The following is a 15,657-nucleotide window of genomic DNA, read 5'->3' as shown; positions in this document are numbered from 1 at the left end:
GCATAAATAAGACCGAAAAAATACTACTGTACTGGAATTATAATAGAACTATAAGCGTGTTTATTTCGTCCTACATTTACTTCGGACGGGATCTCTTAAACAAAGTTGCAATAACTATTATTCTGACTATTTAATATAAATGGAACTTCGACCCTATTTTCGATACTCTTTGTGCTGAACTACTTTGAAATTGATGGCAAAACATTTTAACCAAAATATGAATTACTGACTTAGTTATAGGAAGGTTTTTGTTTTCAAATTTGAAGTCCCTTTTGGCACATTATGTTCAGATAAACCTATCTTTATTGGCAAATTATGGAGACGATATATATTAAATACAATATGACTGTTTTTACCCAGGTAACTTTCCAAAATAATCTATTTATTCGAATATGGAAATGTTTATAGCAAATAGATTTGAATAGTATCTCATGTAACATCACCGTTAAACAGAAAGAAGATAATGCATTGATTTTCATTTATGTTTCTATGTTATTACAGAACCTATAAGACAAAGAAAAAAATACAAAAACTGTGTCAAAAGCGATTTCCTTCCGATAAGCCTTATAGGTGATGTCAGATGTTAATCTCGGACTGAATTTAAAAAAAAAACTTTTGCCTATAACCCAGTCATTGACAACTCATGGGGGTGTTTTCGTGCCATGCCAATGTTTAAGCCAAACGCTTAAGTAAAATAGATCACCGTCTTAAGAGTGAAAATATAGGAAGTTGTAAAGCAATACCTTTGCTCGATTGAAGCAAAAAAAAATTCAATAAATATGATAAACTTACCCTCGTTTCTGCTGGCAGCAAGTATCCCTTTTTAAGAGCTTTGACCAAATCGAGACTAATTCCTTTCTGCGGGTCAATAACTAGTCTGCCTTCAATGGGGTTGACAAGTTGTTGTTCTATTGCTTGCACCAATGAACAAATTTTTCCTGTTTCTGGTTCTTTTACGACAGTACTAGACGGATCAACTATACCCTGCTGGATTGCTTCACCTAATGTTAATCTTTTTCGATCAATGACGCTTGTGGTAATAAAAGGGTCGTTCAGTGCACCTGTAGTTGGGTTATAAATTCCAAAGTTCAAAGTTTCAATGAGAGTAAAACTTTTTTTAGGCGTCATAAGCAACCCGGTCTCTATTGCCACGGTAAGAGTATTAAGCTTCGAGGTAGCTGTATCTAGAATGTTACCCTTCTCAGCGTCCATCAACCCTTTGCGGAAAGCCTCAGGGAGCTTAACTAACCTCTTTTTAAGATTATCCTTAATAAGCGCTGTGTCTGGGTCAATATAACCTAAAGAAGCTGCGTCTTTAATAGTAAGAACTTTATTGGATTCTGGATCAGTAAACCGAGCAGTACTTATGTTTAGATGACCGCTTTCAATAGCCTGCTCAAAAGTTAAAGGTTCCCGGATATAAACGATTAGACTATTTTCAAAAACAAAACAGAGCATTTGTGAATTACCACTTTGAGTATCAAATAGTCCCTTAGCGTTATTGTCAATTATACTTTCAGTAATAGCTAACTTTAAAGGTACATATTTATTTTTATGGGGATCTTTAATCAAAGCTGTATCTGGATTAATGAATTCATATTTTATCGCTTCATCTAAGGTAAACTCTCGAAGCACTGGTTCTTTAGGTGCGGAACTATCTGATACGTAACGTCTAGTAATATTTTGTGATGTTATAGGTTGTAAGATAGTAACAAGCAAACCTTTGTCAAACGCGATATCTAAACTATATGTTTTCTTTGCTTTAGTATCTAATAACCTACCTTTGGCAACATCTACATCACCTTCTTGTATTGCGTTTAAGAGTGGTTTAAATTTACCCGTGGAACTATCCTTTACAATTGTAAGCTCTGGATTAATAAGATTACATTCAATCGCTTTTTTAATATCTACAAATTCATTAGTGTTAGGATCTACTATTTTGCCATTATCAGCCCTGAAAAGACCATTCTTTATTATTTCTTCCAGACTAAGGTTTCTTTTAGAAGTTACTATTAGACCGCGGTTCTTTGCATCGAATAAATTAATTTGACTTCCATTTGGTAGGATGTAAACACTTTCATTTTCATCTATAATACCTGTTTGAATAGCTTCCATTAGCTTAATATATTTACTAGAAGGAATGTTTTTCACAAGAGATATCTCTGGATTAACTAAGTCTTCCGAAATAGAAGTCTTAAGAGAAATTTTCCGTTCCGTAACTGGATGCGTAAACATAAGTTCAGTTATATTATACATGTTCATAGCTAAGGTCTCATAAAGTGAGAATCCAGCGCTTTCGATATCAACAATAAGGCCTAAGCTCATTGCCTCAGATAAAGGCACTTTAATATCCGAACCGGGTTCACTAAATTTACCGTTTCTTTTATCAATAATTTCACTTCGACAGCATTCAGTCAATGATAAAGGTTTTTCAGATTTTTTATCAAAATAACAAAGATGTTTTGGACTTATAACAGACCGCCTAATAGCTTCATGCAAAGTAATTTTACGAGTGGTTAATGGGTCTATAAATTTACCTGTGACATCATCGTAGAGGCCTTGGTGGAGCGCTCTTTGTAAACTAATGGGAGCTTTACTATCTACGAGTAAGCCTATTTCGAAAGCTTTTGCAAGATTTATTTCTTCATTATCGCTATTAATATTTTTTATTTTTCCTGATTTATCATCGATTACACCGGTTTCTATAGACTCTGGTAGAGTTATCTTATCCCATTTGCCTAACCTATTGTCTTGTATATGCACAGAATGGGGATCAACTAAATTTTTCTTGATAGCATCAGCAAGAGTATATTTTTTACCACTTTTGGGATCCATAAAGAGCCCCGTGATTTCATTATACACACCTTTTTCAATAGCTTCCATGAGTGATAAAGGTTTACGTACTTCTACTAATATACCTCGCTCAAATGCTTCGCGAAAATCTATCCGTTCATCCCCTAATAAAATAGTTCCAGTTCTACCATCAACAATACCCTTGTCTACAGCAAATTCAAATGGAATAACTTTACCCCCTATGTGCACTAAAGTAGACTGGGGGTCTAGCAAACGTTTTCTTATAGCTCTTTCAGTTTGCATTTTATCTTTGTTTTGCGGATTAGAGAACTTGCCAGTTTTTGGATCATAAAATCCTTTGAAAACGGCTTCTGGTAAACTAAGTTTACGTTTTGCGGGAAGTATAAGGCCACGCTCAGAAGCATCTGTAAGAGAAATTTTATCACCTTGTATAGGATCTTTGACTTTTCCTTCTTTTGAATCAATAATACCTGCTTTAATTGCGTCAGCAAGAGAAATAATTTCCCCGGAGACGGAATTCTTAACAGTTAAAACTTCTGGATTGATATTACCAACCTTAATAGCATCATCTAGTGTCATAGTAGCGCTATTTATTGTTAATAGACCAGTTTCTGGATCATAAAATCCTTGCACTAAACCTTCTTGTAATGACCAAGGCTTAACATCGCTAAGCAAATATCCCTTTTCACACGCGTCTTTAAGGTTAACCGAGGGTGATGTAATAATACCGTGATCTAAATCTATTAAACCAGATTTAACTGCTTGTTCAAAGGACACTACTGTCTCCGATTTATCATCTTTTATCTTAATTGCTGTTGCATCAATCAGCTTTTCTTCAATAGCCTTTCGCAACGTGATTGTTTCTCCAGTTCTCGGATTTAATATTTTACATGAATCGGGTGAATAATAACCTAGCTCAATAATATCATTCAATGAAAATGTAACTGTTTTTGTTGCTATGAGACCCTTTTTCAATGCATCATCTAATGGAATGTCCTTACCGGTTTTCTTGTCTGTCAACTTACCCGTGTCAGGGTTAATAAGTTTTGTGCTGAGAGCTTCATCTAAGGTAACGAATTTTTCTAATGACGTGTCTTTTATCTCAGATATAGTAGGATGCACAATATTTCTTAAAACAGCATCATTAATAGCTAATAATTGGTCAGTGACATTATCTTTAATCCTACCAGATGTTGGTTCATACATATTTTTAGTAATTACAGCTTCAATAGATATCGGCCTACGAGCTATGGTTATTAGGCCTCGTTTAACAGCAACGGTGATTTCAATAACTTCCTGAGTCTCAACTATTATAATTAATCCTTCACGTATTTCGATAATACCACGTTCGACAGCATCAAATAAAGTAACTACTTCATTACTCCAGGGAATTTTCATGAGTAATGATTCTTGATCAATAAGGCCTTTCTGTACAGCGTCACCAATTTGCACCAGCTCACCTGTGTTTTCATTCTTAATTTCACCAGTTTTTGGATTATACAAACCTTTTTCAAAAGCAACTTCAACTGTTGTCTGTTCCGCAATCAAAGTATCTTCGGGAGTTTCCACTATCCATCCTATTTGTACACATTCCAAAAATGATACACGTTTACCAGTTTTAGGATTAACCATGTGGCCAGTAGCTTTATCAATAATAGGCCGCGATATAGCTTCATCAAAAGGTAAATATTTATCAGATTTACAACTTAAATCTTTCACTAGAATAGAGGTAGGATCAAAAACTTTCAATCCATATACAAGTTCTTCAAAAGAAATTTTAGCTCCAGTTTTAGGATTTATAAATATTTGTTTTTCAATGTCATACACTCCCATTTCAGACAGTTCCTCTGGAGTAAGTTTATGAGAAATTGATAAGCAATATCGAGGTTTACTTTCTCTTACAATAACACTGTTCTTAGATACTATATCGACAGCGGTGAATCGACTGATTTGTTCTTGCTCCAAAGAATCTTGAACTGTAAGTGGAGATTCTACACCATTGATCAAAATTCGACAAATTTTTGGTTCGATCATACCTTGCGCTATTGCATCTATCAAAGGCACATTTTCGTACATAACCTTAAGAGATTCGGATTTCACTTTAGTTACATTTTGTTCTGTAATTTCATCAATTACCCGCAAAGGTTGCTTTTCAGCATCGATGAACAAAGCCGATATAGTTTTACCATTATCATTTGTTTCATTTTCTTTATTAGAAGTATCAAATACCGCATGTTCAGGAGATTTTTTATGCATTCGATTATCGTCAACTTCATCTGCTGGGCGTGAGATAATTTCTGGATGCTTTGTTTGCAATATTTCTTGAGACTGTGGTATTACTCTATCTGTACCGACAGTAGAGTTAGCTGCAATATCTTTATTTCGAAGTGTTTTTGTTTCGACCTTTTTCTTATCTACGCAAGGTTCTGATGACACAGAATTTTTGACTAAGTCGACTACTTTCGCCACTGCTAAAATTGGAGCACCTACGATAGCAACTAAACCTATCTTAGTAGCATCAGAGAAACTGATTTTTTTACCTGTATTATCTTCAATTTCTAAAGTATTTTTGCAAACCATTCCTCTATTCATAGCATCCTCTAACGTTATTTGTTTACCAGATTTTGGATCTTTAATTAATACAAATTCAGGCGTTATTGATCCTTTGTTAATAGCTGCAAGAATATCGTCACCATTATCAATTATTTCTGTTGCACTGTCTAAGAGTTCAGATTTATTGAACTCTATTTGTTTCGTTACCTGTTGATTTACATCGTCTGTTTTCAATACTTTGGTAACACGAGATGCGTGAATATCTTCAGTTTTAGATATACTATGAGGGGTCTCGGTCTGTTCTACAGGTTTTGTAAATATAATTTTTGGAGTAGAAACGGAATCTTCTTTTATTGTAGTAGCTTTGTCAACCTGATCTGGTAATAGCACTAAGTTAGGATGTTCACTTTGTTCCTGACTTTCAAAAATTTCAGCAACATTATAAGTTTTAGAAGTATTTTGCGTAACTTCAATTGTCGTTACTTTAGAAGCCTTAGTTGTAACAATTGTACTTGTATGTTCTGTGATATATTCAGTTGGTTCTGTTTTAGAAACTGTTGTCTTTACTATTGTCGTTATTTCCTTACCATCTGGGGTAGTTTGATGAAATTCTTTGATTCCAGTTTTATCTTGAATTTCAGTTTGTTTCGAATCCACTTTAGTTACAGAATGAGCTGGTTTGCCCTCATTTGTTTCAGGCTTTATTAAATAAGCGTTTTCTGCATTGACTGGTATACATTTTTTTACTACTTTATCATTATTTTTTTCACTAAGCACATCGCTAGTTTTTAACGCAGTTGTTGGTATTTCAACGGATTTTACAGAATTATCGATTAAATAACCATCATCTCTACTAGCAAATTCTGCTTTTATGGCAGTATTATGAGAAAAATTGTCTTCTGTTTGGTTATGACTATCACGTTTTATGTGTGAATCAAACGAGGACGATTTTATACTTTTAGTATCAGGTCCACCCAAATGATCTTCATTTAAGTCTATTTCTGAGGTTTTAGCTGTATGTTCAAAGTCAACTGTAAATTCATTCAAATCTGAATTCAAAGAAGATTCATTTACAATGGGCGTTTCGCGAGATTCTTTATTTTGTATAGGAGAGGGGAGAAAGATATTAACACTGTCACTTGTGTGAATTTTACTTTGAACTTTAATAGATGTATCCGGTACCTTTTTTATATCTTCTAATATCTTACTATCAATGTTTTGCTTCGGCTTCAATATTTTATTTGATACATTTTTAGCGCCTTCTATGACTGCCATTCCTGCTAAAACAGGGGCAGCAACCAGTGCTACTAGACCAACTTTAGCTGCTTTTTTTACATCGAACGACTTTCCTGTATTAGGTTCGTTAATCTTCCCAGATTTACTGTCAATCAAACCATCACTGAGAGCTTCTTTCAATGTAATGGGTTTGCCAGCCTGTAAGTTGTATATCACCGAATCGGAATCAATTATATTTCTTTCGAGCGCTTGTTTAAATGTTATGACATTGTTAGGTGATTTCGGATCTTTAAACTTCTGAGTCTTTTCATCAAAGAGTAACTCAAATGCTTCATTAAGATCAAGCATTTCAAAATTTTGATATTTATCACGACGGGTTACGGTTTTTTCCACAGAAACTTCTGTATTAATAAGACCGCTGTTTACAGCTTCAGAAATTGTAACTGTTTCGCCAGTATTAGGATTAGTGAAAGTACCCTGTTCGATATCAATATAACCTAATTTTAGTGCATCATCAAAAGTAATATTTGTGTCACTTGTGATAAATTGTTCTTTACTAGTGTGTTCATCTTTAATAATACCTTTAACTCTTGCTTCGTCGATTGGTATTATTTCACCTGTTTTGGTATTCTGCAATTCATTCGCATTTACTAAAACATAATCTGCTAGGAGTTCTACCATTTTAGTAGTAATGGTGTGTTGAGATGTGAATGTTTCGGTTATAGTGGTAACCATTTCACCTGCTTCTGACGTATCGTTAGGTTTTATTGCAAGTAAACCTTGTTCTATAGCCTTTTCAATCGGAATTTTTATCTTTGTTTTAGGGTCAGTAAAAGTACCTCCTTGAAGATCGACTATGCCATCTTTTATTGCTTTTTCTATTGGTACAGTAGAAGAAGATTGGGGAAAAGGTATGTTCATTATCATACCTTTATTAATAGCGTCGCCTATTGTAATAATTTCACTTGTAAGAGGATGCTTTATATTACCTGTTTTTGGATCGATAATATTCTGTTTTATAGCAGTCGCTATCGTCATACCAGCCGGAGGTATGTCGTCAATAAAAGTAGGACTGTTTTTATTGACAAATATTTGTGTATTTACAGCAGAAACTAAATCAAGTACACCATTACTAGTTTTAACGACATTCTTTTCGGCATCTATTATGTTTCTTGCAATAGCATCGGAAAGAGTTATATCTTGTCCAGGCGCCACAACAAGGGTTGATAAGGGATCAACAATATCACAGATGATAGCTTCTCTTAAAGATAAATGGCTTCCCGTCTCCGGATGAATTATTTTTCCAGTAGTTGGATGTAGCAAACCTTGTTCTAAAACATCAGAAATGGTTAGACTTTTAGCTACCGGTATTAAAACTTCGTTCTGGCCCTCACCATCTAAAACACCTCGTTTAAGAGCTTCTTTAATAGGAATCACATCTCCATGAACTGGATCTACGATGTTTCCCTTATTTTCATCGACAACACCCAGCTCGATAGCTTTTTGAAGAGTAATGGGTAAGCCTTTTTCATTTTTATACGACTTAACTGCTTCTAGAATATTAGCTGTGTCTTTGTCGATTAAGCCCATTTCAACGGCCTCTATGGGCATGACAACACGTTTCCGAAGCTTCTGCAAGACTATAGGTTTTGTATCAAATGAATAGGACTCGATTTGACGATCTGTTACACGTGTATTATATTTAGATTCCTTAGAAAATTGATTTTTTGAAAGTTCAACAACCTCTTGAGACGCTTCTTTCTTATTTGATATTTTTCTATTGTCAGCTGAAAGGCTATTTTGAATTGATTCAACAGTTATAAAGCCTTCAGATACTGCGGCTTCAACTGATACAGGTTTATTGGAGGTTTGTGAAATAGATACCTTACTTGATCCAGGTTTACTAAACTCATGTCCTTTCCGAATAATATCAGAATCAGGTTCACCCTCAACAGAATCTTTTTGGTTTTTGTAAGGAACAGATTCCGTAAGGCCTTTTTTGTACACTTTGTCTTTTTCTGTATCAGGAGTCATTCGTGGTTTTACTAATTCATCTGTATCTATTTCTGAAGTCTTTTCTGTAATAGAATCTTCATAGTTTTTATAGGTTATTGGGTCAACAAGTCCCCTTTCATATGCCACTTCAAGAGGTAGTTCTTCACCTGTGTTCGGGTCGACAACCATTGTATTTTTTACGACCTGAATCACTTTGGAAGCTGCTACCAAAGGCGTTCCTATAACAGCTATAAGGCCTACCTTGGCAGCATCTGCAAGACTAATTGTTCTTCCAGTTTTATCTCTATATTCACCCGTTTTTTTATCTACAATACCCTTATCTAATGCTTGTTTATATGAAATTGGTTTTCCAGTTGTTGGTTCAATAACGTGGACATTACTACTGGGAACTACGCCACGACCAACAGCTTCAATAATATTCTCAGAAATTCCAGATGTAGTCGATATGACTAATGCTGTAGCTGGGTCGTAAATAACACCGGGAGCAACTTGGACTGGTTCTAATATAGATTGATCATCGCACTCTTCAACAAGCTTCGGTGCGTGTTGTAATTCCGAAATTTCCATTTTATCCGGCAAACCTGCCACTGACGTAATTGTAAGAATTTTGTGACTAGACTTGTTTGTAGACAAAATAACAAATTTAACAAAGTTTCGCTCAATAGCCTCTTTCATTGATAATGTACCGCTAGAATGCTTATAATGACCAGTACTATCTATTATGTGTAATTCTATTGCTTTATGCAAATAAATTTCATTTTTAGTTTTCATATCAACCACCGTGGCAGATTCTGAATTAATAATGTTAAGGTTAATCGCTTCTTGGAGATCCATTACTCTATCAGTACCGGGAATAATAAACATGCCAGTTTCGGTATTAAACAAATTTTGTTGTATAGACTCTTTTAGAGTCCAGCCTCCACATGGTAGCTCTATAGTGTTTCTCTTTATAGAATGGGACGTAACGGATGGATTTGAATTGCCTGATGTTAATGTTACAGTCCTTATCTCACGAGTAACTTCTTCTCGAGGTTGGGTCGACTCACGTATTGTAGTATAATCAGGACTTTTGACGGTCTCAGGTCTGTTATCATAATGTAATTTACTTTCCGGACTAATAGGCATATCTTTTATAAATGACTTTTTAGTGATTTTCAACTCTACTACTTGACCGGGGACTAAATTTTTTTGTGTAACGCGATCTGACAACCGAATAATTCGTGGTTCATTTTGATCAACACCTAGCAAACCTTCATCTAAAGCTTGTTGAATGGGAAACACAGTTCCTGTTGTTGGATCTGTAAAGGTTTGTGTATTTTCATCTATAAGGCCACGCCGGATTGCTTCAGCAAATGTAACAATAGTTTCGGACTTACGGGAAGTGTTGGTGTTCGTTACAGTTACGTACCTTTTCACAGTTTTAGTAACAGTTTGGAGAGTAAGAGTGATATTTAATAACGAATTTAACAAAGCTGCACCTTCAGGAGTTATAATATTCATTTCAACAGCTTTGTTAAATGGTATTGGTTTTTTAGTTGAATAATCAAGAAGATAGCCCGTTTTAGGATCAAGAATATTTTTAAATACTGCATCTAAAACAGTCAACTCTTTGTCATTCTCAGTAACACCTATCTTACGGTTAAACATTTCTAAGACTTCTGGCCGAACAATGGATACTTTAGGACAATCTTCTAAAAATACAAAGTCACCGCTTTCTGCTTTAAGGAAAGTTTCACCATTTACGTATTTCAAATTACCTTTATTCAACGCTGTATTGAAAGACACAAATTCACCTGTTTTTGAATCTCTAAAACCATCTATATTGAAAATTGATCTTTGGGATACAGAGGTTATAAGACCTCGATCAACTGCTTCAGGAATAGTGAAAATTTCTCCTGTTAAATTATCGCGGAACTTATTATCGTGTTGAATGATCCTAGCGCCGAGAGCTTCTGACAACGTTAACAACTGTCCGGTGGTTGTATCGGTAACACATTTTATACTGTCACTATCAAGCACCCCGACGGATATTGCTTCTAAAATATTTAAAGGTGTCCTATTAGTTGGTGACAAAATTTTTCCATCATTTGTCATTAAATTACTATCACAAACATCTTTTAGTGTCATTGGTTTACAAATGAAACGTTTACTAGCAGCTTCTTTAAAAGTCATTTTTTCTTTAGTTATATTGTGAACATATTTAGAATGTTTAGTATTTATAATATTTTTTTCAATCGCATCAGAAACTGTTATTTTACTATCGTTTTTAGGGTCAACTACTTCTCGAATATTTGGATTTATTAATTCGTTTTTTATCGCAACTTCCAATTGGAACCTATCGCCCGAGTTCCTATCCAGAATCCACCCATTATTATCTACTAGCTCTTGGTTAATAGCATCGGATAAAGACAAAGCGCTTGATTTTATCTTAATAATCTCATTGTAAATAAGGTAACCCCTTTGATAGGCTTCTGCTATAGATATATAACTTCCGTTAGGAAGCCTGTAGAGGCCTTTTTGCAAATCGACCTGGCCACGATTTAATGCGTCCGATATACTCATTCCTTGGCTGGGATTTTCATTGTCAATAGTCACCTTGATTCTCTTCTCTGCCGGATCAATTAATCCTTGCTCCGCATCGTATAGTTCTCTTTGAATTGCTTCGAGTAACGTGACTTCATTTCCATCTTCCGTCATACCGCAAGGTCCGGTTAACCTGGCAGCTAATTTTGGATCTATTAAACCCTCTTTAGCCGCTTGTTCTATAGTCATAGTTTGTCTTGTATTAGGGGAAGATAATAATCTACCCGTCCGTACGTCCAATATTCTCATGCTAATTGCTTGACCAACAGTCAATATTTCCCTTGTTTCGGGATGAACTATACCTCTGGACTCTATAATATTTGGACCTTCATACATTTTATGAACACGTTTAAGATTTCGTACGTCTGGTCTGTCATCCTCGCCGCTGATAATTGTTTTCGTTGTATAGTTAGGGGAGTTCAACTTGCCGTTAGTCATTGATTTGATAGGCGCATGCCCATCAAGCTCTGTCAAGTGTGACGTCCTGACGTACCTGTAGTGATTTTGCAAATAAAATTTAATTTGAATTTAGGATATTAAAACATTGTGTGTACAATGTACATACATAATATAAATTGATACGATACAAAAGTGTTAAGAACTTCCCATTTTTTCCTATTTTTTTAATAGACTTTATATAATTTATTGAATAACATTTTTAGTAATTAATATTTTATAATGATTTTACTATTTGACATACAATTTTACTGACGAATTAATACCGAATTAAATTGAATTGTGTTGTATTAATTAATTAAATCACAAAATAAAAATAAACTAAGCTAATCGCCTCGTACGACGACCGCAGGAGGAGGGGTGTTGACAACTGTATTTTGATCTGAACTCAAAAAAATATCAAAATAAGAACTTTTATACTGTTAATGTTTTTTCACTACAGAATGACATTTGTTGCATAATTTGCATGATGCTTAAATTTTGCACGCCATGTATGGCAATACACTGTTACCTAAAACCGTTTTAAATATGTAACAGCTTTAAAAGTGTATTTTGCAAATAAAGATATACTCTAAATAAAGATATATTCTATATGCTATTCAATTTTAACATCTGCATCTGTACAAAATACGAGTAGTTACGAGAAAACCTCAAATTACAATATTGTACTCACTTTTCAGAGGTATAATGTGTTGTGTATGTGTGTTCCGTGGTCGCGAGGTCTTGCATGTTGAATTCTTGACGAAAAGAACGTGCTGAACGCGGCGCCATCGCCTCCACGAGGCGCTGAAACATAGAAAAAGACTTTCTTAACTGATAAATTTATAATCCCCTGAAATAATCGAAAAAAAAATGTGATTATAATGAGATATAAGGACTCAATTCGTTTTTGAACTTAAAGACTCAATCACTTGTTTCTTACGAGTTTAAATATATTTTTGAAATCAAAATCGTCGTTGAATAAGCACTCAATAAAAAACTTGTGTATAATGGAAATGATTATTTTTTTTTAATCACATCATAATTGTTATAAATGAATTACAAGGTAAATAACATGCCTCTATACATGTATAATGCTCCCTAAAAAAAAACCAATATAGAGATTTATTATCAGCTACAGATTAAAAAATAAGTGTATATAAAGAAGATGGAATCCAAAAAACTGCAACCAATGAAAGTTGAAAAAAATGTTTAATAAATATTTTAATTTTCATACTGATTAACCAATACAAATAAATTATTGTTATGAATCAATACGATATTTTTATAAGAACGATATATTTTTTTAACTACACTAAATACCAACCCGGCACTCATAACCGAAGTCATACTCGTACTCCTCCATATTTTACGAAAGTTCACAGCACTTATATCATTTATATTTTATACTGATCAACCAAAAGTTTCATGATTCACACGGTCACTGACTTTCATATTTAATTTTAAAAAAACGTATCGATGATTTTCTTTAAAACTAAAATATAAATAAATTCATAACTTATGCGTTTAAGAAAAAGTCAATAGATAAATAATAATAATTTATAACGCTCGAATTATACTGCAATCAAAGTTAACAACTAGAAAACACCGGGACAGCACGAGTATACCGCGCAACGTGCAGATCAGAAACTGAATGAAAAACCGTAAACCGAAAAATAATAACGTGGATTCTAAATTTAAATCATTTCGTAATGGCTTACGACGCGTCTAGTCGTAGCGAAGAATTGCTGTGTTGATTATTTCATTGGCATTACGCGATTTAACGAATTCGGACAACAGCTGTTCAGGGGTGTTTTGAGGTTAGAAGGAACGAGCTCGATATTCGAGGGTGCGCGCGCATTCTAATGCGCCGGTGCGGTGCTCAAAAGACGGCTGCAATTTATAAGTATTACGTATTACAATAAATACCACAAACTAAAATAGCCTGTGGTAAGTTTGAGTAAAATCTGAATCGGAATCGTTAACAATTTGTGAACACCACGATAGCACTACGTTGTAAGCTTTAATCACAAAAGTGAGGTAAGCGATAACTACATAAATGACGAGCTCTTTTTGGAATTATTAATAAATAACTCGCGAAGCCCGAGTTTTAACAAAAAAATACATAAAAACACGACTTCATCTTTTTATTCAATTTCTAACGAACGTGGTGTTTTTTATTAATTATACTCTTTTACTGTTCATAAGATACTGGATTAATAATAAGTTAATTTAAAGTGTGGAAACTGTGATTGGTTTATGTGATAAAACAATACGGCATTACTCTTATGTGTAATAAACAAAAAAAATTAAAAAAAAAACAGACACTTCAAGCAGTAGGATAAAAAGGCGGCTATCGAGGCGGCTGTTAAGTAGCGATATCTACCAGACTACTCATTATTGTTATATATAATCCCACCGACTCCTTCGCCTTGTCCTGGCCAAGTAGAGGGAGATATTGTTTCTCTCTTCTATCATTAAATCTTGACTAATTAATTAACCAGGCTCACTAATAGATACTAGTGGTCCTGTAGTGGTCCAAATTCGACCATGATTAATATGAATAATAAGTTTGAATATTATTAAGATTTTTTGTGAAAGACTATATCTATTCGATATAGTCGTCTAATATACTTCTTCATCTATTCGATCGCGTAAAAGTTAACTATGATTTGTAGGGTATCGAAAGAGCGCCATCTCTGGTCCCAATGATGAAAAATCTCGCACTCAGCACACTGATTAATTATCAAAGATTTTTTGCCAAGGCTGCTCAATTTGCCTATTTTTTTAAACAAATTATCATCCAAAAATGATTTAAGAGTTATATAAATGCGTGTTTGTGTCGAATATGTAGTAGTGTGTGTGTTATGTTTTATTGATAATGTGTAATGTATGCATAATTAAAAAAGAAATAGTATTCTGCATTCCTTCTCCATATAAACTATAAGTGTGGGTGATTACATACTCCTCGGTCCGCGCAATTTTCATAAAAAGGGGTACAAAGTTTATCTTTACGTAATAATGTAAAGATAATTGTCTTTTATAATTCATCTATACTCTGCAACTTTGCATGTGACTCAGCCACGGAAGTATTGAATGTTCAAACGAAATCCAATATAACGCTGTACATACATTGTTGATTTTGGTTTCGTTATTCAATTAGCTAAATTGGATACAGCGGTCTTAATGTAAGTTGAGGTAAATCAGGTTATTATCTGACTGCGAGATAATAAGGATTATTATTATTAAGTACAGATATTTGGGCTACTTTGATTACAGTATTTTTTACTACTACATGTACTACAAGTTAATCCTTGACTGCAATCTCACCTGCTAGTGTCATATAAAAACAGTCATATTAAACCTATACCATAATCGGTTTCTACTGATATCGTATTGGAACGCTAAATCGCTAAGCGCCACGTCTTTGTAGGTAGAGTGGAGCAAATAGAGAAAATTCAGAAATTATAAATTCCCAAATAAAGTCAGTCATTCCCAAACAGCTGAGATATTTGATATTAGTATTTCAAGTATAATCTTTGAACGGTGTTTTCTGATATTTGAAAGATGTTCTTTTAAAAGTCTGACAAAACATAATAACTATTGAGACTTTATGCCAAGTTTATTATTTGTAAGACCTTCTAAGGACGCAGTTTAAGTTTAACATAGTGCTTCAGGATAATCTCAGAGATTCACCCAATACTAATCCACAATTAGCACTAAACGTAGTAGCTAAATATGAATCAGTTGACTCGGAATGTATGTTTGTGTTAATAAACACGAGACTAACCTAAACAGAAAATGCACAAGTGCCTTGAAATCATAACGATGATAAATAAGAGTTGGTTCATATCGAAATTTTATAAGCAGCTTATTAGCAGTATGAAAAACTCGAAACACTCTTGTATGGAGGTGCAAGGAATGTTTAATACTACTATCAGGGACAGCCAAATGAAAATCAATGTCAAAAGATCAAATAATGTTGATTTGCCTCAATAATATATTTTAATGTCTAGTTTA

General features: G+C 34.1%; 1 protein-coding gene across 32 annotated transcripts in view; it reads right to left on the bottom strand.

The window, feature by feature from the left end:
- Window positions 1–15,657, bottom strand: part of LOC120627239 (dystonin) — a 257,601-nt gene that overhangs the window by 49,522 nt on the left and 192,422 nt on the right. For 27 of the 32 annotated variants that reach the window (XM_039895292.1, XM_039895161.1, XM_039895238.1 and 24 more), the window contains 2 exons: window positions 12,332–12,444; window positions 793–11,695 (listed from right to left, as the gene is read on the bottom strand). The exons of 1 other annotated variant lie outside the window; for it this stretch is intronic. In XM_039895292.1, coding sequence (XP_039751226.1) covers window positions 793–11,695; window positions 12,332–12,444 — 11,016 coding nt within the window. Of the gene's footprint in view, window positions 1–792; window positions 11,696–12,331; window positions 12,445–12,964; window positions 13,133–15,657 lie in introns of all 32 variants that reach the window. 4 more of the 32 variants (XM_039895379.1, XM_039895385.1, XM_039895345.1 and 1 more) reach the window with 2 other exon arrangements.

This window comes from Pararge aegeria, chromosome 1 (assembly GCF_905163445.1).
Source record: "Pararge aegeria chromosome 1, ilParAegt1.1, whole genome shotgun sequence".
Classification (NCBI taxonomy): Eukaryota; Metazoa; Arthropoda; class Insecta; order Lepidoptera; family Nymphalidae; genus Pararge; species Pararge aegeria.
This window is presented reverse-complemented; position numbering and strand designations above follow the sequence as displayed.